The sequence below is a fragment of the Pelophylax lessonae genome, assembly GCF_965119305.1.
Source record: "Pelophylax lessonae genome assembly, chromosome: 1".
NCBI classification, from domain to species: Eukaryota; Metazoa; Chordata; class Amphibia; order Anura; family Ranidae; genus Pelophylax; species Pelophylax lessonae.
This window is the reverse complement of record NC_138768.1, coordinates 274,417,733-274,440,789: the sequence shown is the minus strand read 5'-3', so window position 1 is coordinate 274,440,789 and position 23,057 is coordinate 274,417,733. Positions and strand designations below refer to the sequence as shown.

The 23,057-nt window shown below is 49.8% G+C and overlaps 1 protein-coding gene across 1 annotated transcript in view; it reads right to left on the bottom strand.

Annotated features, from left to right (window-relative positions):
- PRR14L (proline rich 14 like) overlaps nt 1-23,057 on the bottom strand; it is a 78,167-nt gene that overhangs the window by 41,319 nt on the left and 13,791 nt on the right. Inside the window, exon 4 of the mRNA XM_082263281.1 lies at nt 17,652-21,603. Coding sequence (XP_082119407.1) covers nt 17,652-21,603 — 3,952 coding nt within the window. The remainder of the gene's footprint in view (nt 1-17,651; nt 21,604-23,057) is intronic.

The window sequence follows — 23,057 nt, the reverse complement described above, 5'->3', positions numbered from 1 at the left end:
GGCGTCTGGGACACCCATGACCAGGTCAGCGTACCAATCGAGACGAGGCCAGTCCAGAGCCACAAGAATGACCGGAATCCCTTCCGCCTCTATCCTGCGAATAAGTCTTGGCAGCAACTTGAGAGGAGGAAAGGCATACATCAGCAAAGACTGGCCCCGGGGGGCCACCAGCGATGCATCTGCCAGAGGGTCCCGAGAGCGAGCCACAAACCTCTGCACCTTCCTGTTGATGCAAGACACCAACAGTTCCACGTCCGGAGTACCCCAGCGAAGGCAGAATTGCTGAAACACCTCCGGATGCAGGGACCACTCCCCTGCGTCCAAGGCCTGACGGATGAGGTAATCCGCCTGCCAATTTTCCACTCCCGGAATGTGAACAGCGGAGAGAGCTGGAACATGGCGCTCCGCCCAACGTAGAATGCCTGCCACTTTCAGGGCTGCTAGGACACTCTTGGTGCCCCCTTGGTGAAGGACATAGGCCACGGCCGTGGCATTGTCCGATTGAACGCGCACTGGACAACCCTCCAGGCGTTCGGTCCAGTGCGTTAGGCAAAGCCAGATCGCTCTCAGCTCCAGGACATTGATCGGCAATAGATATTCCTCCAGGGACCAGACTCGAAGGAGGACACCATCAGTCCCAGCACTCATACAGGTCCGAAGGGACGGCCAGTCGTTGGGCATCAACAAATGAACCGCTGACTGGAGCTTCTGGAGTTTGTGCCAGTGCCTTTAGGTCCAGGATCGGACATACCTTGCCCTCCTTCTTGGGAACCGTGAACAGGTTGGAATAAAACCCGTGAAAATGTTCCGCGTGTGGAACAGACACCATCACTCCTTGCTGTAGCAAGTCCTGCACTGCCCCATAGAGCACTCGCAAGCGATCCGGGGATAGGCAGACATTGGAAGGGAAAAACCTGACTGGAGGAACGGATCGAAACTCGATCTTGTATCCGGACCGCACAACCTCCCGAACCAATTTGTCTGGCATCCGGGCCAGCCACGAACCAGAGAACATGGGTGAGGGCGCACCTTCAGGCCGAGGAGGCCTTGTCCACAGGCCTGGTGGAACTGGACTTCCGTTTCCCAGACCAAGGATGCTTGGAACCACCCGAGGGAGCCTTGAAGGGCTTTGCCTTATCGGCTGCCCCCGAGGAACGAAAATACTTTGTGAGCAGAAAAAGGACAGACCCTGCCTATGGCAAGGATCCCTAACCTTTGGAAGCCTGCGGGAGAAAAAGGTACTCTTACCCCCCGTAACATTTTTAATATTGTCGTCCAGGGTAGCCAAAAACAGACGGTCCCCCTGAAAGGGGAGTTCCGTCAACGCCTTCTTAGAAGCCTGATCCGCAGATCAACACTTCAGCCAGAGTATACGCCTCATGACCACCGCCGAAAAGGACAGGCGACCCAATAGGGAAGCAGTGTCCAGCACGGCATCGAAAGCAAACTGCAGTACCTGCACCATCTGGTCCAACTGTTCCCCAAGGGCAGGAGGGACAGACTTGCCCTCCACGTCAGGGCATAGCATCTTCCCCCATTCAGTACCTGTTTGGGTGACAAGGGCCGCAGCAAAAGCAGGCCTCAGTGCAGTCCCCGCCATAGCATACACGTTGCGGGCCAAAAGCCTCCGCCCTTCAATCCTCTGGGACCCTAAAGGACGGAGAATTTTCTACCGGAATAACTGTAGCCTTGTTAAGCGTGAAGACCGGGGATCCACCTTAGGTGGCACCGACCACTTCTTCACCAGAGACTCCTCAAAGGGGTAGCATCTAGTAAACTGCTGAGACACCCCAGGGGAACGTTTTAGCCGATCCCATTCTTTGGCGAGCAGGCCTGCAAAATAAATGGGGAAAGGAAAACACTTTTCCACCCTTGAAGGCTTATGGGTGCCAAAGGCAACCTGCGCCCCATAAGCGAAGACAGCCGCATCCTCCAATTTTAGGGTTTCACGCACTGAAACAACCAGTGTCCACCAGCGCATTATTCTGCGCAGCAGTAGAGGTAGAGAGCTTATCCTCACGATCAGAGGAGGCACGGCGCGGGGTATCAGACCCGGCCAGGGTACCCACGTCTGCAGTGGCTGGGTCAGACTCCCGAGTCAGACATCAGAGGAGGTAGGGGTAGGGGTAGGTGGGGTTTCGCTTCTGCGCACCCTGCCCTCTAAAGGCCACCTCCACCCGGCACACAAATGCTCCAGGACCACTGAAATCGCATCGGTGGACAGGTGAGATCCGGAGGGCCCTGCGGCCTCCATGAGGGGGTCAGGTGGGGACACATGGTCTGAGGGGGTCCATGTTGCACTAATAGAATATTGTATGAAAAAAGGAAAGTCCCACAGGGCTACAGCACCCCCCAGAGGTCAAGCACGCGCTAAGGACAGACAGAGGACAGACAGAGAGAGAGAGAGAGAATAAGCCCCCAGCGACTCACTGTCCTTGCAGCAATCTGATCAGGGAGGTCTGCACGTGTCAACGGCGGCTCAGGAAAAGGAAGTAAGCCAGGAAACTGCCCAGGTTGAAGAGGGGCTCCTCCCACCAAAAAAAAGGCACTCCCACCGGCCTTCCCAGCAAGAAATCAGCCGCAAAATGTACCAAGATGGCTGCCGTCATAGGAATAGACAAGGCTACAACAAAATGGCGGCGCCCCGCGGCCAAAGCGGCAATAGGACCCCACAGGGAGACCCCCCTGCCAGCCCTCCTACGCCATCCAGCCCTGGAGGACCGGACCAAGGCCCCCCTGCACCATCGACCGAGCGCCGAAGCCCCCGGCCTCCCCATGCGGCCTGCACTCTAGGTCCCAGCCTCAGGTAGGCCCAAACAGTCCCCCACGTGGGAGGGGGGGGGGGTCACAGGACAGAGGGAAACCCAGGAGTGTGAGGGTCTGACCATCCCAGGGAGGGGGGCCCGTGTCCACCCCGAATTCCGCCAGGGAAGGAGGGACGTTTACTCACCATACCGGGAAGACAGGCGGGTGCCATCTCCTGACAAGACCCCACGCCACCGGAGTGGGGGGGGGGGGGGGTCTGTCGGCCAAATAGGAACGCTGCAACAAAAGCCTAGACCCTGTCGTGTGCGCCCTGGCGAGACGTTTAACTCACGGTGCCAGTCCCCGTCCAGTGTGACTATGTCGCGGCCGACCCAGCGCAGAGCTAAGGCCAGACTTGGGTGACCACTGGATATAGGGATCCAGCCCGTCGCCCAGCCCGGCATAATTGCTTGAAGATCTCACAGGAAAAATAATGTTCCGGAGAAAAAAAAAAAAAAAAAAAAAAAAGGACTGGCTAAAAAGAAAATCTACATAAAGAAAATTCTATGCCAGAACCAAAGATCCCAAGCAAGAACTAGGTCCTTACTCCTGACTAGGCAGATAAAAACGGACATCCTATGCAGGAAGAGAGGGTATACCCCCAGGGACTGCCCGCCCATAGGCGTAGCCAGAAATTCTTTTTGCCTAGTGTCCTACTCCTGTAGGGGGCGGTTATATCCTACTGATATGCATCAGAGGACTGCGTCCATCAATGAAGGCTAGAGAAAAGGATTTTACGGTAAATCAAAAATCCAGTTCTCAATCGTTCCATTGACGAAGCTCCATATTCTTCTTGACGATTGGGACGTCCCAAAGCAGAATTTGCATGAGGGGAGGGAAAAACAATGCAGAAAAGAACGTAAACTCCCCTAAACTTAGCCAACCAGGTAACACGGAGCTCAACCAGGAACAACTGGAGCTCACCTAGAAACATAACCTAGAAAACAGCAGCCTGCAAAACCTTGCAGCCAAAAGAAGCAACCGAGGATGCCAACACATCCACTTTATAGAATTTTGTGAACGTGTGCACAGATGACCAAGTTGCCGCCTTGCAAACTTGCATTACTGACGCCTGATGGCGAAAAGCGCCCTAGTAGAATGCACCTTCACAGGGAAAGGAGGAACCTGACCCTTCAGTGAATAAGCCTGTACCACCCTCTGTCTGATGCATCTGGATGTGGTCGCAGCAGATGCAGCCAATCCCTTTTGAGGTCATTCAGTGAGGACAAAGTCTGATTTCCTGAAAGATTCAGTAGCCTCCAGGTAAACGCTGATTGCCCGAACCACATCCAAAGAATGCTAAGCAATTTCCTTGGGATGCTTGGGCTTACGACAGAGCGAAGGCAGCACAATGTCTTCATTCAGATGGAAATCAGAAACCACCTTAGGAAGAAACGACTGATTAGGTCGAAGTACCCCTTTATCTCTGTGGACCACCAGATAAGGTGAACAGCAGGACAGCACTGCCAATTCAGATACTCTGCGGGCAGAAGTAATAGCCACCAAAAAGGCAACCTTCTGAGACATTGTAAGCAGAGGAATCTCCCTAATGTTCTCAAAAAATGGATTTTTGTAAGATCTTACCGTAAAATCCTTTTCTCTTAGCTCATTGACAGACGTAGTCCTCTTGATTAATATCAAATTGGGTTATGCTGCCCTCTACAGGAGTAGGACTAGGCAGAAGGAAAACGTTCTGGCCACACCTTAGGGGCAGTCCCAGAGGGTATATCCTCTTCCTGTCTGCTGCAGGAAATCAGTTCTGTCACAAAGCAGTGTCAGAGAATTTAACCCAACCCAACTCAATGATAGAGGGGCGGGTACTACGTCTGTCAATGAGCTAAGAGAAAAGGATTTTACGGTAAGATCTTACAAAAATCCATTTTTCTCTGTCGCTCATTGACAGACGTAGTCCTCTTGATTAATATCAAATTGGGACGTCCCAAAGCAGTGCCACAAATGAGGGGTGGGAACAGAAATCAAAATCCAGAAGGCCCAACCGGAGCCAACCAGAAGTATCAAGGGACTCATCGAGCAAACAGATGAGACCTACCCAACAAACCCTCGAGGTAGACCAACAGTCTCCTCAAACAGCGGCCTGCAGGAACCTTGCGGCCAAAATCCGACGATGCCCACAAACCTTATACAATCTTGTAAAGGTATGAATCGACGACTAAGTAGTCGCCTTGAAAACCTGAACCACTGACGCCTGATGGCGAAAGGTCCAGGAAACACTAAGCGCCCGCGTAGAGTGCGCCTTAACAGGGAACGGGGGATCCCGACCCTTAAAATATAATAAGCCTATACCACCGTATGTCTGATCCAGCTAGAGATGGTCGCGGCAGAAAACAGGGGCCATCCGTGATCACAAACAGTGACTCCGTATTACCAAATGAATCCGTAGTATTCAAGTATACCCTGATCGCCCGAACTACATCCAAGGAATGCAACGCGAATTCTCGAGGATGACTGGGCTTAGGACACAGGGAAGACAATACCATGTCCTTATTCAAATGAAACTTTGAAACCACCTTAGGAAGGAAGGATGGATTCGGACGAAGAACAACCTTATCCCTATGAACCACCAGATATGGGGAACAGGATAATGCGGCCAGTTCTGACACCCTGCGTGCAGAAGTGATAGCCACCAAGAAGGCCACCTTCTGGGAAAAAGTAAGCAAGGGAATCTCCCTGATATTTTAAAAGGGAGGTTTCTGAAGAACCGACAACACCAGATTAAGATCCCAGGGCGGTAAAGGCGCGCGCACTGGCGGAGCCAGGTGTCGCACCCCCTGGATGAAATTCCGCACCAAGGAATGAGTAGACAAAAGCTTCTGAAAGAAGATTGCTAATGCTGAAACCTGACCCTTGATAGCACTCAAGGCCAGCTTCTGCTCAACCCCCTGTTGCAGAAAGGCCAATATTCGGCCAACCGAATAACAACGTGGAGGGAACCCAAGGGATTCACACCACGCAATCTAAGACTTCCATGTGCGATGATAAATCTTTCTGGAAGTCGCTTTTCTTGCTTTAACTAGAGTAGGATAACTGAAGCTGACAATCCCTTGTCCTTCAGCACCTGGGTTTCAATAGCCAGGCCGTTAAAGCCAGCGATCGTAAAGCAGGATGGAAGATCGATCCCTGCGACAGCAGATCCTCCCTGAGAGGAAGTCGCCAAGGAACGTCTGCGACCAGCCTGACCAGGTCGGCGCACCAGGCCCGACTAGGCCAGTCCTGAGCTACCAGGATAACTGGGATTCCCTCCACCTCTATCCTGCGAAGAAGCTTCGGCAGCAACTTGAGAGGAGGGAAGACATACAGTAGCTGATACTGCCCCAACGGGGCGATCAGCATGTCTGCGGCGTCTGCTAGAGGATTGCGGGAGCGAGCCACAAACCTCCGCACTTTCCTGTTGAGCCGAGATGCCAACAGATCCCATTCGAGGTGCCCCAATGGGAGGCACAGTTGGTGGAATACCTCTGGATGAAGAGATCATTCCCCTTGATCCAGAATCTGACGGCTGAGATAATCTACCTGCCAATTCCCCCCCGGAATGAATACCGCAGAGAGAGCTGGAACAATCGTTCCGCCCAACGAAGAATGCTGGCCACTTCTATGGCCGCCAGGACACTCCTGGTGCCCCCTTAATGATTGACATAAGCCACTGCTGTGGCATTGTCCGACTGGATCCGCACCGGGCTGCCCCGGGGCTGCTCGATCCAATGAATCAGACAAAGTCTGATCGCTCTTAGTTCCAATACATCGGTAACCATGACTCTTCCAGGGACCAAAGCCCCTGAGCAGATAATTGACCGAGAATTCCTCCCCACCCGGATAGACTGGCATCCGTGGTGACAATCGTCCAGTATATTGGAAGAATGACTTCCCCTGGCTGAGCATCGGAGACCGAAGCCACCAGACCAGAGACTCCCTGTTCCACTCGCTCAATCGGATCCGATTGTCCAGAGATTCTGGATTCCGATTCCATTTGAGAAGAATCTCTCCTTGAAGGATTCGTGTATGGAACTGGGCAAATGGTACTGCTTCGAAAGAAGCCACCATCAAACCCAGGACCCTCATGCAAGTCCGAAGAGAAGGCCAGTTGTCGGATAGTAACAACTGAATTGCCGATTGAATCTTCCGGAGTTTCCCTGCCGGAATACTTTTACCCTGGATCTGTCTAGAATTAGACCCAGATATTCAAGCTTACTGGTGGGAATCAGAGAAGACTTCTGCAGGTTCACCAGCCACCCGAACTCTTGCAAAGAGATCATGGTGATCTCTAAGTTTTGTAACAAGATCTGTGGAGACTCCGCACGGAGCAGAAGATCGTCTAGGTAACCTAGAATCGATATGCCTCGTTGACGCAACAGCGCCAACACTGGGGCCAACACCTTTGTGAAGACCCGAGTAGCTGAGGCGAGACCAAAGGGTAACGCCGCAAACTGATAATGGTTCTCTTCTACGGAAAAACGCAGGAAACGCTAATGTCCTGCGTAAATGGGAATGTGAAGATAGGCATCCTTGATGTCTATGGACGCTAGAAAATCCCCTTGATGCAGGGAGGCTGCTACTGTGCGAATGGATTCCATTTTGAATTTTTGTATCTTGACAAAAAAAAAAAAAAAAAAAGATTGAGTGCTCTTAAGTCCAGAATTGGACGCACCTTACCCTCTTTCCTGGGTATTGTAAACAGGTTTGAATAAAACCCTTGAAAACGCTCTGTCCAAGGAACGTGAACTACCACTCCTTGTTGCAGTAAATCCGTGACCGCTCCCCGCAGAGCTTCTAAGCGATCCGGGGATAGTCGGATATTAGAAGGGAAGAATCGCACCGGTGGGAGAGATCGAAACTCGATCTTGTAACCTGACCTTATGACTTCGCGAACCCACTTGTCCGGGATTCTGGAAAGCCATGGATCCGGAAACCGGCGAAGACGTCCCCCCACCCCAGCTATGATAAGGTAGTCTTATCTTCAGGTCTGGAAGAGCCGGGCTTTTGCTTGCCCGACCAGCGCCCCTTAAAACCTCCTGAAGGAGTTTTGGAGGGCTTTGCTTTTTCGCCCGTGGGGCGAAAAAACATCTTATGGGCGGAAAAGGAAGGCCCCTCATCTCTGACGAGGTCCTTTACCCTTAGTACTTTGTGGCAAGAAAGTGCTCTTGCCTCCAGTGAGATCCTTGATAATTTCATCTAAGTTGGCCCGAAATAGGCGCTCACCCTGAAAAGGGAGATTAGCCAAAGCCTTCTTGGAACCTTGTTCTGCCGACCAACATTTTAGCCACAGTGTACGCCTGAGAACCACTGCTGAGACTGATGCTCGCCCCAATAATGGAGTGCCGTCTAGCGCAGCGTCGCAGATAAACTGTAACCCTTGTATCATCTGTTCTAACAGATCTGATACCGCCTGAGGGATATCTCTCCCTTCTAAGTCCCGGCGTAACCACTTGGTCCATTCTGTTACAGTTTGAGAAACCAGACCAATAGCAATTACTGGTCTGAAAGCTGACCCAATCAGGGAAAAGATGGCACGAGACACAGCTTCCACCTTACGATCCACTGAATCCTTAAAGGACGGAGCATCCTCCAATGGGATAACCGTAGATTTGTTCAATCTGGAGATTGGAGAATCCACCATAGATGGTACTGTCCACTGCTTGAGGAGGGATTCCTCGAACGGATAACGCCTATTAATGCGTTAGGAAATAGTAGGGGCTCGTTTTGGATGACCCCATTCTTCCTTAATTACATTACCGAAACACTTGGGTAAGGGAAATACTTTCGCCATTTTGGCGCGTTTATTAGTACCAAATGGAATCTCCGTATCAGCTACTTCTGATGGTGTAACCTGTAGTCCTAAGGTTTCCTGAACGGCTACAATTAATGCGTTTACCAACGCTTCCTCTCGGGCTATGGTAGATGCTGAAACATCCTCCTCACTGTCTGAAGAGACAGTACCCGAGACACAAATCCCAGATGAGGTACCTGCAACTGCAGGGATAGGCTCAGACGCCGAATCTGAAGTTTCAGATAAAATGGGGGTAGGCGGGGGTCGCTTCCTTGCGCCCTGTCCCTGACAAGCCACTTCCACCCGGGATACAAAAGTTTCCAAAATTGCTGACAATGACTCAATAGTAAGTGGGGAACTGGAGGGTCCTGCAGCCACCTCGAGGGGATCAGGTGGAGATACATGTGTGGCAGGGTCCATGTTAATCCAGGACACTTTGCCAGTGAAAAAATTAAAAAAAAAAAAAAAAAAAAAAAAAAAAAAAAACTTTTTTTATCTGTAATCCACCAGCGCAATAGCGCCCCTCAGCGTACCTGCTTTGGACCCCCACAGAGAGAGAAAGAGAGCGAGAGAGAGACCCCAAGGGCTCACCACCTGATGCAGAGAAGTTTCCTTATCAAACTGCTGTCAGCGTTTGTCCTATGCAGACTGGGAAGTCCTGTACTAGGTTTCCCGGGTAAAAGGAAGTGGCCCCGCCCCCTGTGCACGCCTTCCGGCGTTCCCAGCTGCTCCTCGGGGTCGGCTGGGCACATCAAACATGGCCGCCCCCATGTAGAAGACAATAGACTTCGAAAAAATGGCGGCCTGTGTAGGCAATGCAGACATGCGTTCTACAACAAAATGGTGGCGGACTGCCGATCTAGCGTGGCTCCTCCAGTGCAGCGGCCTGTGAACGGCTCTGGAACGGCTGATGGCGACCTGTGGGAGCTACAGTCTAAGGTAGGCTATAACCTCCTTTGCTCTGGATGCTTTATATGTTTACTATGGTAAATCTAACCAGGCTTCCTTGGATCAATCTGCTAGAGAAACCAAGCCTGCTGGAGTGTCAGCTCCCAAACCAAGCCTGCTGGAGTGTCAGCTCCCAAACCAAGCCTGCTGGAGTGTCAGCTCCCAAACCAGATCACGCTATCACAGGGGATATGTGAACCTGTCATAGGCTAAAAGGGGGAACCTTAATGTCAGAAAAGGATCCGACCATACACAGAGGGGCCCGTATCCCAAAAACACCCCACAGGGGGGGAAGGGGGAACATTTTACTCACCATACCGGAACTGACGGGCACCTCTCTTCACAGTACCCTCTCCACCGAAGTGGGGGGCTGTCGACAAATACGGACGCAGTGACTCTGCTGGTTCTTGGCGTCCAAGCGAGACGTTTAACTCGCAGGGTCAGTCCCCATCCAATGGGACTATGTCGCGGCTGACCCAGCGCGGAGCTATGGTCTGCACGCGCTCGTAGGCTGAACCGGGGTGACCACTGGATCTCAACATCCAGCCCGTCGCCCGGCTCCAGCATACTTACTTGAATGTGTCGCGGCCGACCCAGCGCGGAGCTATGGCCTGCGCGCGCTCGTAGGCCGGCTGGGGTGACCACTGGATCTCAACATCCAGCCCGTCGCCCAGATCCGGCATAATTTGCTTGAAGATTTCACAGGAACAACTGGAGACAAAAGCTGCCTAAAAAAAGAAAAAATTTTCTAAAAAATCTTGCCAGGACCAAAGATCCCAGCAAGGAACTTAGGTCCTTACTCCTAACTAGACAGAAAAAAACTGATTTCCTGCAGCAGACAGGAAGAGGATATACCCTCTGGGACTGCCCCTAAGGTGTGGCCAGAACGTTTTCCTTCTGCCTAGTCCTACTCCTGTAGAGGGCAGCATAACCCAATTTGATATTAATCAAGAGGACTACGTCTGTCAATGAGCGACAGAGATTAGGTTTTTCAAGAATAGACAATACCAAATCAAGATCCCACGGTGGTAGCAGGGATCGCCTCGGAGGAGCAATATGACAAAACCCTGGAATAAAAGTGCAAATAAAAGGCATGCGTACCTAAAGGACATTGGAAAAACACAGCCACTGACTGGAGGCAGGGCCGGTCCGAGGCGGGTGCACGGGGTGCATCGCACCCAGGCGCCGCGAGCTGAGGCGCAGGAGGGGCGCCGAAGCTCCAGTGACAGTGCCGGTGTTCTAAAAGTTAATACACAGCTGACAGAGAGGAGGCAGCAGGACTGGTTGCTTAGCTGGGAGGAGGCGGGATGGAGAGAAGACATTCTCGGGTCTGAGAGGAGGCGGGACGGATTGCTTAGCTGGGAGGAGACGGGACGGAGGTAGAGAAAAAATGTAATCAGCAAGCTCTGCATTATTACAATTATGCTCGACCTCCGTCCCGCCTCCTCCCAGCTAAGCAGTTCGTCCCGCCTCCGCCCCGCCTCCTCTCAGACCGAGGATGTCTTCTCTCCATCCTGCCTCCTCCCAGCTAAGCACTTCATCCCGCCTCCGCCCCGCCTCCTCTCAGACCCGAGGATGTCTTCTCTGCATCCCGCCTCCTCCCAGCTAAGAACTTCGTCCCGCCTCCGCCCCGCCTCCTCTCCGTCCTGTCTCCTCTCAGCTAAGTAATCAGCAGTCCCGCCTCCTGTCCTCTCTGTCAGCAGTGATGTAATGGTGCCGGCGGGGCGCCATTTTTAAATCTAAAGTAAACTGCAGTGGCCCAGCAATGGCGCGTGCCTCTCATCACGGCCAGGTAAGACCCCTCCACAGCTTCTGACCACCTCCCCCTGTAGCATGTCCGCAGCCTCAGACGTCTCCCCCTGTACCATGTCCGCAGCCTCAGACGTCTACCCCCCTGTACCATGCCCGCAGCCTCAGACATCTCCCCCCACTGTACCATGCCCGCAGCCTCAGACATCTCCCCCACTGTACCATGTCCGCAGCCTCAGACGTCTCCCCCTGTACCATGCCCGCAGCCTCAGACGTCTCCCCCTGTACCATGCCCGCAGCCTCAGACGTCTCCCCCTGTACCATGCCCGCAGCCTCAGACGTCTCCCCCTGTACCATGCCCGCAGCCTCAGACGTCTCCCCCTGTACCATGTCCGCAGCCTCAGACGTCTACCCCCCTGTACCATGCCCACAGCCTCAGACATCTCCCCCCACTGTACCATGCCCGCAGCCTCAGACATCTCCCCCACTGTACCATGTCCGCAGCCTCAGACGTCTCCCCCTGTACCATGCCCGCAGCCTCAGACGTCTCCCCCTGTACCATGCCCGCAGCCTCAGACGTCTCCCCCTGTACCATGCCCGCAGCCTCAGACGTCTCCCCCTGTACCATGCCCGCAGCCTCAGACGTCTCCCCCTGTACCATGCCCGCAGCCTCAGATGTCTCCCCCTGTACCATGCCCGCAGCCTCAGATGTCTCCCCCTGTACCATGTCCACAGCCTCAGACATCTCCCCCCTGTACCATGCCCGCAGCCTCAGACATCTCCCCCCTGTAAAATGCCCGCAGCCTCAGATATCTCCCCCCTGTACCATGTCCGCAGCCTCAGACATCTCCCCCTGTACCATGTCCGCAGCCTCAGACATCTCCCCCCTGTACCATGTCCGCAGCCTCAGACATCTCCCCCCTGTACCATGCCCGCAGCCTCAGACATCTCCCCCACTGTACCATGCCCGCAGCCTCAGACATCTCCCCCACTGTACCATGCCCGCAGCCTCAGACATCTCCCCCACTGTACCATGTCCGCAGCCTCAGACATCTCCCCCCCCCTGTACCATGTCCGCAGCCTCAGATATCTCCCCCCTGTTCCATGTCCACAGCCTCAGACATCTCCCCCCTGTACCATGCCCGCAGCCTCAGACATCTCCCCCCTGTACCATGCCCGCAGCCTCAGACATCTCCCCCCTGTACCATGTCCGCAGCCTCAGACATCTCCCCCCCTGTACCATGTCCGCAGCCTCAGACATCTCCCCCCCTGTACCATGTCTGCAGCCTCAGACATCTCCCCCCCCTGTACCATGCCCGCAGCCTCAGACATCTCCCCCACTGTACCATGTCCGCAGCCTCAGACATCTCCCCCCCCCCCCCCTGTACCATGTCCGCAGCCTCAAATATCTCCCCCCTGTACCATGCCCGCAGCCTCTAACCATCTCCCCCTGTACCATGTCCACAGCCTCTAACCATCTCCCCCTGTACCATGTCCACAGCCTCTAACCATCTCCCGCTGTACCTTGCCTGCAGCCTCAGACATCTCCCCCACTGTACCATGCCTGCAGCCTCAGACATCTCCCCCACTGTACCATGCCTGCAGCCTCAGACATCTCACCCCTGTACCATGTCTGCAGCCTCAGACATCTCCCCCCTGTACCATGTCTGCAGCCTCAGACATCTCCCCCCTGTACCATGCCCGCAGCCTCAGACATCTCCCCCACTGTACCATGTCCACAGCCTCAGACATCTCCCCCCCCCCCCCTGTACCATGTCCGCAGCCTCAGACATCCCCCCCCCTGTACCATGTCTGCAGCCTCTAACCATCTCCCCCCTGTACCATGTCCACAGCCTCTAACAATCTCCCCCCTGTACCATGTCCACAGCCTCTAACCATCTCCCCCTGTACCATGTCCACAGCCTCTAACCATCTCACCCCTGTACCATGTCCACAGCCTCTAACCATCTCACCCCTGTACCATGTCCACAGCCTCTAACCATCTCCCCCTGTACCATGGCCATTTGGTAGGCACTGATAAGGCTGCATTTGGTGGGCACTGATAAGGCTGCATTTGGTGGGCACTGATAAGGCTGCATTTGGTGGGCACTGATAAGGCTGCATTTGGTGGGCACTGGTAGGCTGCATTTGGTGGGCACTGGTAGGCTGCATTTGGTGGGCACTGGTAGGCTGCATTTGGTGGGCACTGGTAGGCTGCATTTGGTGGGCACTGATAAGGCTGCATTTGGTGGGCACTGATAAGGCTGCATTTGGTGGGCACTGATAAGGCTGCATTTGGTGGGCACTGATAAGGCTGCATTTGGTGGGCACTGGTAGGCTGCATTTGGTGGGCACTGGTAGGCTGCATTTGGTGGGCACTGGTAGGCTGCATTTGGTGGGCACTGATAAGGCTGCATTTGGTGGGCACTGATAAGGCTGCATTTGGTGGGCACTGATAAGGCTGCATTTGGTGGGCACTGATAAGGCTGCATTTGGTGGGCACTGGTAGGCTGCATTTGGTGGGCACTGGTAGGCTGCATTTGGTGGGCACTGGTAGGCTGCATTTGGTGGGCACTGGTAGGCTGCATTTGGTTGGCACTGGTAGGCTGCATTTGGTGGGCACTGGTAGGCTGCATTTGGTGGGCACTGATGAGGCTGCATTTGGTGGGCACTGATGAGGCTGCATTGATCTCTTGTATCAAGTCTGCAGTCTCTGACCATCTCCTGTTTGGGGGCTCTGTCTAACAGACTCTCTAACAGATGCCCTCTCTGTGTCCATTAGATAGACCCCCCTCCAGTTCCCATTAGAGTACTCTGCTTCTCTTACTGTAATTTGTTTATTGTTAAGAGATCGCGGGAGTGTCCCGCGGTAAGGAAGACGTCTTAGGGGAGCATCTCTGTGTTTGAGCCATTGCCATAGAAACATTTGTAAAGGGGAGGAGTTAGTAAGATGACTACGCCCACGTGGGGGCGCCAGAAAAATTTCTGCACCCAGGCGCCTGTGACCCTAGGATCGGCCCTGACTGGAGGTAGGGACCTCTAGGACTGGTGAAGAGTGAGGCCTTGGAGGAGCCTGGTGCCTGCCAAGAAGCCAGGGGGAATGAGGGGTACCCGAAGGTCGGACTTTCCCAAGGAGGGGCCCACATCCACCCCGAGACTGCCAGAGTTTTGGGGAGACACTTAAGTCACCATACCAACGATATCAGGTAGGCACCACTTCAGAGTCAGACAGACTGCCTCTCCACTCGGGGTGGGGGTGCCGACAGCCAAGGGGTACGCTATGACTCAGGCCGAACAAGGTCGTGTGTGTCCCCGGCGAGGTGTTTCACTCGCGGGCCAGCCCCCTTCCAGTGGGGCTCTGTCTTCTAGCGCTGGACTATAACCTGCACATGCTCACTGGCCGGGCTGGGAGACCTTAAGGATCTAGAATATCCAGTCCGAAACCCAGTCCGGCTGTTAATTGCAGTTCTAGCTATAAAGCTACATAACTAGCAAAAAAAAAAAAAAAAAAAAAAAAAAAAAAAATGTAATTTGTAACAATGGTGCCCTTTAAAATAAAAAGAGCAAGCTAAGACCGAAGTCCCAGCTGGGAACTGGGTTCTACTCCTAAACTAGGCAGAAACAAACTGAAGCCTATAGCAGAGTGTGTGGGTGTATGCTTGCAGGGACTGCCCCATAGGCATGGTAAAGATTTTTTCTGCCTAGTGTTCTACTCCTGTAGGGAGCAGCATAACCCAATGGTCAAGAAGAATATGGCGCTGCATCTATCCATTAACGATAGAGGAAAAAAAAAAAAAAAAGAAAAAAGAAAGAAGAAAGAAGAAGAAGATTTTGCACCGCCCCAAAAAGAGCCTGTAAGGGGACAGGGGATGGTTGCATGTTGGAAGGAAGAACCTTACTGTAGGGTAAGAACGAAACTCGATCTTGTAGCTGGACTGAATGACCTTGTGGACCCACCTGATTTGGACCAGTGAAGTCCACAGGTCCGCGAACCAGCGTAGACGTCCCCCCCCACCCCAGATACGGCAAGGGGAAAAAAAAAAAAAAAAAAGCTGGAGGAGGGTCCTACCCTTAGTAGCCTGCAGAAGAAAGGCACTCTTCCCCCCCTGGGAGACCTTTAATGATGTTATCCAGGGTAGCACCAAACAGGTGATCTCCTTGAAAGGGAAGATCAGTCAAGGCCTTTTAGGAAGTCTGGTCCGCAGATCAGCATTTGAGGCAAAAGACACGCCGAAGGACTACTGCCGAAACAGAGCCGAGCCCCTAGGGGAGCCGCATTCAAAAAGGGACATCACAGATATAAACTGCAGCCCCTGGACCAGCTGGTCCGCCAGCTCAAAGGCAGGGGGGAGCTACTCCCCCCTTCAGGTCACTGCCTAAAAGCCTAGCCCATTCAGTCAAGAGTCTGCAACACTAGGGCAATGGTGATTATCGGCCTCCGTGCCGAACCAGCCAGGTTGTACATATTGCTGGCCACAGCCTTTGCCTTCCTGTCGGTCGGGGACTCTTCAACCAGAATCATGGTTGCCTTGTTCAATCTGGAAACTGGAGGGTCCACTTCTTAAGAATGGGCTCCTCAAAGGGGTATCGTCTAGCGACCCCAAGGGGACGATATGGTCGTCCCCACTATGTAGTGACAATTCTGTCAAAATAGGAGGGCAAAGGGAACACCTTTTCTACACTGGATGGCTGGTGAATGCCAAAGGGAACCTGCGCCTCCGCCGCAGCTTCAGCTGCGCCCTCCATCTTTAAGGTCTCATGCACACCTACAATCAGTGCATCCACCAGCGCCTTTTCGTATGCGGTTGCAGAAGTGGAGGAATCCTCACTATCTGATTATTCAGGGCACGTGGTCGCAGACCCAGCAGGATGACCCATGGCCGCGGCGGCTGAATCAGATTCAGGATCAGATGAGACGGGGCACTATTTGCCAGCCCGCCGCCCAAAAGCCACCTCCACCCGGGACACCAAGGACTCCGTCAGTGCATCGATGGATGGATGGGACCTGGTGGACCCCGCAGCCTCAGAGAGGGGATCAGGTGGGGAAATGTGCTCCAAAGACTCCATGAGCCATCGGGGGGGGGGGGGGGGGGGGGGAAATGACACTGCTAAAAAGGGACAACCCCTATCGCTCTGGCAGCTCACCCGGTTGCCAGCCATAGAGCACCAATCGATCTTCAGTAAGAAGGGAGAGAAGAACCCCACCAGACACACCACCCCGCAGAAACCAGGCACCGTAGCTACCAGGAGGAGAATCTGCACTGCTCGAACGGGGTTCAGGAAATGAAAAGATCCAGGAGTCCGCACCAGGGGATTCCATCGCCGAAATCACCGCCCAGAGAGCTCCACTGTCATGGCCCCAATCGCCGGTGGCACACAACCCCCGCCCCATCGCTAGCACAGCATCCTGCCCCCACCCTGCGTGGTGGACCCGGCCACCCCACAGCCCCTCTAAAAAGCAAAAATTGCCAGCACCAGAGATCCCAGCAAGGATCTAGGTCCTTATATCCTGACTAGGCAGAAAAAAAACTGAGTGCCTATAGCAGGGAGAGGGAGCATACCCCCTGGGACTGCCCATAATCATAGCCAGACTTTTTTTTCTGCCAAGTGTCCTACTCCTGTAGGGGGCAGTATAACCCAATGGTTAAGAAGATCAGGAGCTGAGTCAGTCAATGAACGAAAGAGAAATAGGAGTTTCCCTTTTTGAATTGAATTACTGAAATAAAATGAACTTTTTGATGATATTCTAATTTTATGAGATGCACCTGTATAATATTTGGGAGCATGATAGCTCATTATGTGCACTATACAACCAAACTTGTGGAAAAACGCTGCCATGCTTAAAGCGATTGTAAACAAGCACCTTGTAAAAAAAACATGAAGTTTAAAATAGAAATGAAAAAGGCAAAACATTTTTGTACAGATATTTAAAAAAAACAAATACCATTTTTCCCCTTTTTATAAGTGATCACATTCCCTCTGGGAGCTAGGGGGAGGAGAAGCAGCAGCTTTACAGTGAATGGCTATGCAGCGGGGGCGTATCAGCACAAGTAATCATTGAAGAGCATACGGAGTTCCCAGCATAGCGAACTGACCAGTGTTTGCTCTCCTGCTTAGTGTGGTCAGTTTTTATAGGAAAGTAGAGGAACTGGCAGGATCACCAGAGATTTCACATAAAAGGAAGCAATACAAAGAAAACAAGATGCTTTCTCTTACAAGTACATGGTACAGCAGGCACATATCAGGAATATGAAGTGTTGGGGTAACAAACGCTTTAACACTACTTTAGCAATCATTTGTTTCACAAAATGAAAAAAAACATGAACACTTTAAATATTCAATTTGTATAAAATACTGTGCTAGTTACCTGATGCCGAGGCTCTGGCTTGGTTGCCATGAACTGCAGTGGGGGTGTGGTGTGGCAAAATCAGAGGAGAAAGCAGATAATCCATGGTGACTCCACATAGACATCACACGGCCAAGTGAAAAAGCCAGAGAGGATGAGAACTCTCTTTTCCAGGAAAACTGTGGTGGTAATCCCTTTAGCCCATGTGCAAACTGAGTCACAGAAAGTTTCTGGACGGTGGGGATTCTACTCCCCAGATTTCTTTTCCTGGTCCACAATCTGTAACAGCCAGGAGATGAAAGTGCAAGTACTGTATGAAGACCAAGCATTGAGCATCCAGACTTTCTTTCAGATTTACCTCTGCAACTGGAGTCAAATTTAGAATTGCCTAAACACCTGAAATGTGGGTTCCAGCGAGTGAAAAGCTGAATGTTGTCACTGGTAGCAGGGAAATGTGGGGAAAGGAAGAAGGATAAAGTCCACTCAGAACGCTGTGCTGATTGAGTTATAGGTAGTATGCTTTTAAACATATAATCAGGAGGATTAAACTTAATAAAGTCTGATAAATAGCTTGGATCTATTTTCATATGAAAAGATACAGGGAACGTGGTGTTATCCAAGGAAAAATTGCTAGCAAGACCTTCAGGATAAACCTTAGTAAGATGAGCAGGACAAAGATCCATACACTGCGAAAGAAGATGGTCACGACTTGATGAAAAGCCCACACTTCCTGCTGTTTGGGAGCTCATTTTCATATTTACACAGGAAAAAACATTCAGCAATTTTCTAGCTTGCAGCTGAACACCTCTAAATGGAACAAGTTTTGCAGTGTTTGACAAAGGCTTCGAACTGGAGGAACTCGTGCATGGTACAGTCAGTCTACTGGCAATAGCTGATAGTTGCTGCAGCAATGCTTGCTCTGCAGTGCACTTGTTTAAAGCAACTACATTCCTCTTATTGATGTCTGCATTAAGTGTATTAAAAGTAATTTTTGGAACTGCATGCTTTGAAGGTAGAAGTCTATGGTTAGGGATATTGCAGGTATGTGTATGGAAAGCTTTAGAAAGTTTGCAGATCTGTATGTTGGAATTTGGAACATTGTATTCCTGCATGAAACTGCTCTTACACTTTCTGCTTGGCTGCCTTCTTAGAGATGTGTCACCGGCCATATACTTATTTCTGGGGAGATCTGGGACTTTCTGAATTTTGCAAGGCCTTAGTGAAGGAGGATGAAGATTAAGAGTTTTTTGGGAACCGGTATCCATTGAACCCTGCAAGTCTGAACTGGAAGGCTGACCAAAATTTTCATGCCTAGTCTTTGGTCTTTTTGCTCCTTGTATTGTGCATGTAAGGCTTTGAGGTTCAAGTTTCAAAGAACAATTTTTAAAACTTTTGTCTGCTCTAACAACTTTAATTTCCATTTGACATGTAGGCTGTCTAAGGCAGTCTTTTGGTAACTGCTGATTATCTTGTAATAGCAGTGGTTGCTTACCAATATTAGTAGGTAGAGTTTTTTCAGTCTGGATACATATTCTTTTCCGTTTAAGTGTTTTAACTGCTATTTCAGATGGAGATCCTTTCCCAGATTGATCTTTAAATAAATTAAATGGAGACCTATGCTCACCGAAGATAGATTGCATCTTCATTATTGGATGCTTGGGTGAGCAGAAAGAGGGCTGAGCAGGCTTTACTGTATGCAAGCATTCAGAAGACCCTTTGTAATTAATCTTGCTCCTAGATCTAGTTACCATAGGTTTTATAGAAGCAACATGTTTAATTCTCTGAGTGTGGTCTATTTTAGTGTTAGTCAACGAAGAAACCAATTTATCTGCTGGTAAGATTATACTCTGCACAATAGGGCTACTAGACAAGGCAGGATTTGTCGGAATCGCCATTTTTTGCAAACAATAATTATTCAACTGTGTATGGCATTTTGATTTCTCTGCACTTTTGATTTTACCTACTGGAGGAGAAGCTGATAGAGTCCTTGTATTTACAGCTTCTTTAGCAGAAGAGGAAATCCATTTTGTCTTCACACCAAGCTTTGTATCTGATTTTTCCACCCTATGGCTCCAGGCAAAATGACCATGTAGCAGGCTTTTGGGGATCTTATATTTATTATCTGGGCATTTCAGAAGGAGTGCTTTTACAGAATCCAGCTGACCAGAAGAATGCACTAATGCATGTTTTGTATATTTTCTACCAGGCAATCTATCAGGAACACTACAGTCCTTAACATACAGTAGACTACTTTCTTTGTCACAACCTAAATGGTTTCTTAACTGAAGTGCCTGGGATCTTGCTTTTTTGAGGATCATATTGTTAGTACTATCCAAAGAAAATACATCAGGCTCCCTGGCCTTTTCTAAAAAGCTCCAGATATCCACATAAGGTATGAGGGCATTCTGCAGGGTGGTTTCTAAATGACAAGTCTTATCAGCCGTTAGTTGACATTCTGAAGGTGGTGCTTGACAAAGAACTCCTTGTAAATGATCAGAGTTTAAGATGGATTTGTTAATCGCTAAACATTGGGGTGACTGTCCATGACTGGAACCCACAGCGTTGTCAAGTTTAGCAAATTTATTAGGATTTTCAGAGTCTGAAACCTCAGATGTGATGTTCTTTTCAGGCTGCTGCCTGTCACTTTTGTCATCTTTTGTTCTCATCTCAGAATTAGGGTCACATGGAAGATTAGTTACAATGCTGTGGTGTTCTGGCATTTGTGTAGTGCAGCAGGTGACAGACAACTGGGCTCCATTTAAAACATGTGGAACAGGAGTATCTTGTGGGATGGTACAATGCATCTCTTGTGTCATACTATCATGTAATAAAGGGCTTCGCTGTGTAATCAAGACCTTTTCACCTGAAAAAGTTCCCCCCACCTGAAAGACTTGTTCTTTTATTTCCGGTTCTTTTGCATCAGAGTCTCTAAAATGAACAGCAGATGTTTTGTTGTCATCTGCTAATAAGTTAATTGTAGTGCGTTTGCAAGAAGATGCCTCACATGTACTTTTTTCTGGAATCAAATTAATGGAACTAGAATGTGAAGAAGATTCATCTAATTTGTACCCTAGGGTATTGGCACAGCTGAGATCTTCATGACAATCTGCAGAAAAACTTTGCAGATGGAAGTATTCGCTTGTGTTGGGTAAAAAAGTTTCTTGTGTATTATATGATTTGGCACTCAACCCATCAATGGAAATTTGAAGATTTGGTTGTGTGGTCAAAATCTCTGTAAGAGGAATACATTTTTCTGAGAGCAAAGTATCATCTCTGATATTTTGTGAATGAACATTTTCCAAACCAGTCTCCACTTTTCCCACCAAGTGTATAGTTAAAAGAGGTGTACAAAGACTGTCTTTTCTATGTTGGCCTTCTGTACAAGTCAAATCTAGCGATTGATGAACACAATCGTCCTTTGACTGTGCCACATCTCGCACAGCATGATCTAAAACATTTTGTTTAGATCTAGTACCATTTACAGTCATACCTTCTTCAGAGCTTGTAGAAAGTAGAGATGCAATGTTGGTTTTCCCTAACTTAGAGCACTCGGATTCTTTGCAAACAAAAGCTTTTTCACACAACACAGGGCCTTCTTGAAAATCACACGCATCCTGGTTTCTTTTAGTCATGCTATGAGATATACAAGAATAAAGTGGCACTTTTTGATCTTCAAGGCACGTACAGGAAGCTCCATCTCTTAGACCATTGGATGGGCATATGTGTTCTGAGGAGGTTACCACAGTACATTCTTCATGTCCATCAGGAGGTTGCTCAAATGAGTTCTGGAGCTCTGTTCCCATTAAACAGTACGTTTCTCTAGGCTTCCGTGAAGAATCAGATTCTTTTACATCTGGAGGCTTATTCCTCTCTGACTGCAGATTATCCAGTTTTGTATTCTGCTCGGAACGTAATTTAATCTCAGAGTTTATGTCTTTCATACCTGCAGCCTTATCAGGTTGAGTTTGGTTACCTGAAACAGAAATAAAAATTACAAGCTTTTCACCATGGTGAGCAACTGCAGCTCCCTGTACATGCAGTGGCAAGATGCCATATTTTCCTTTTTGCAAAATTCTGGCAACAAAATGGTTTTAGTAAACCACAACAAATCTATTGTATAAAATCGTGCATTTTACTGTATTATTAAAGCTTGTCACTCACCCCTATCTTTATCTTTTGTGGGGATTTACTTTTCATCGAAAACAGGGAGTAGCCTGGTATGCATAATCATAAATGCCTATTCATCTTTTCATTTCTGGTCTCCTCAAGTTATATAGGCTAATGGACCTGAAGCCTGTAACTATGCCAGAATGTAAAAAACCAAGGATGGACACATTTATATGGAATTCAGGAGCCAGAGTATCCAATCAAGGAGCCAGCAGAATTTTGTTTCTAGGAGTCAACTTCATTAATGACTACCCTAAAAAGTTAGTTGCCAGCCTTAATTTCTGAAGGCGCATTGGCTACCTGGCTCCTGAGATTTGTCCAGCCCTGTAATAAAGGTTTCATACATAAAGTGACAACCCATGCATTAGAACTGGGTCATCTAGTTGGTGGCCAAGTGGCCCAGTTGGCGCATATGCAGGGGATTCGCCAGCTGTTCGATTTTCTAGACACCCTAAACTGTTCCCTCACAGTCTGCATTTACCTATTCCAAAGTTGGCTCTGTGGAACAGAGTTAAGCAACACACATTTGTTCTAGGGTCTGATGATATAGATATATATATATATATATATATATATATATATATATATATATATATATATATACACACACACACACACACACACACACACACCTTCGGCCTTCAGTACTCCTCTTCAGTTATCCAAGGTTGAACTTTCCTGAATTCCCCCCATACTTTTTTGCACAAAATTAATAAAGGAGTACAAGTCTCTCATACCACAGTGATGGTGTATTAAAATGTCAATCATCCAATCATGTGCAAAGGAAGTTACTGTTGTAAGTGTATTTTTGCCTTGGCTAAACCTGCTTTTGCAATTTAAGAAGTACTGTTGAACACGTTAAAAAAAACTGGTTTCCTAGCGCTTGCCTGTAAACATTCCATTAACTCACTAACCAACTGCCTCCAACTTAGAAAACACTTGATTTGTACTTGACAATTTCCTCTAAGGAGAAGAGACTTCTAAGGTCTTCCAGTCTTTTCACAGATCTCCCCTCTCGTGGATTCCTCTTCCACAGTTTTCCATGCGACCGCTAAAAATCTTAACACACACCCTGATAACTCATACCTTTAGATAAGTATATAACCGTACCTAAAATATTTTCTGTATTTTCAGATCTAACTAGCCGTTGCCCACTTTAACCACTTGCCTTCTGTGCACTTAAACACCCTTCCCATCCAGGCCAATTTTCAGCTTTCAGCGCTCTCACACTTTGAATGACAATTGCGCGGTCATGCTACA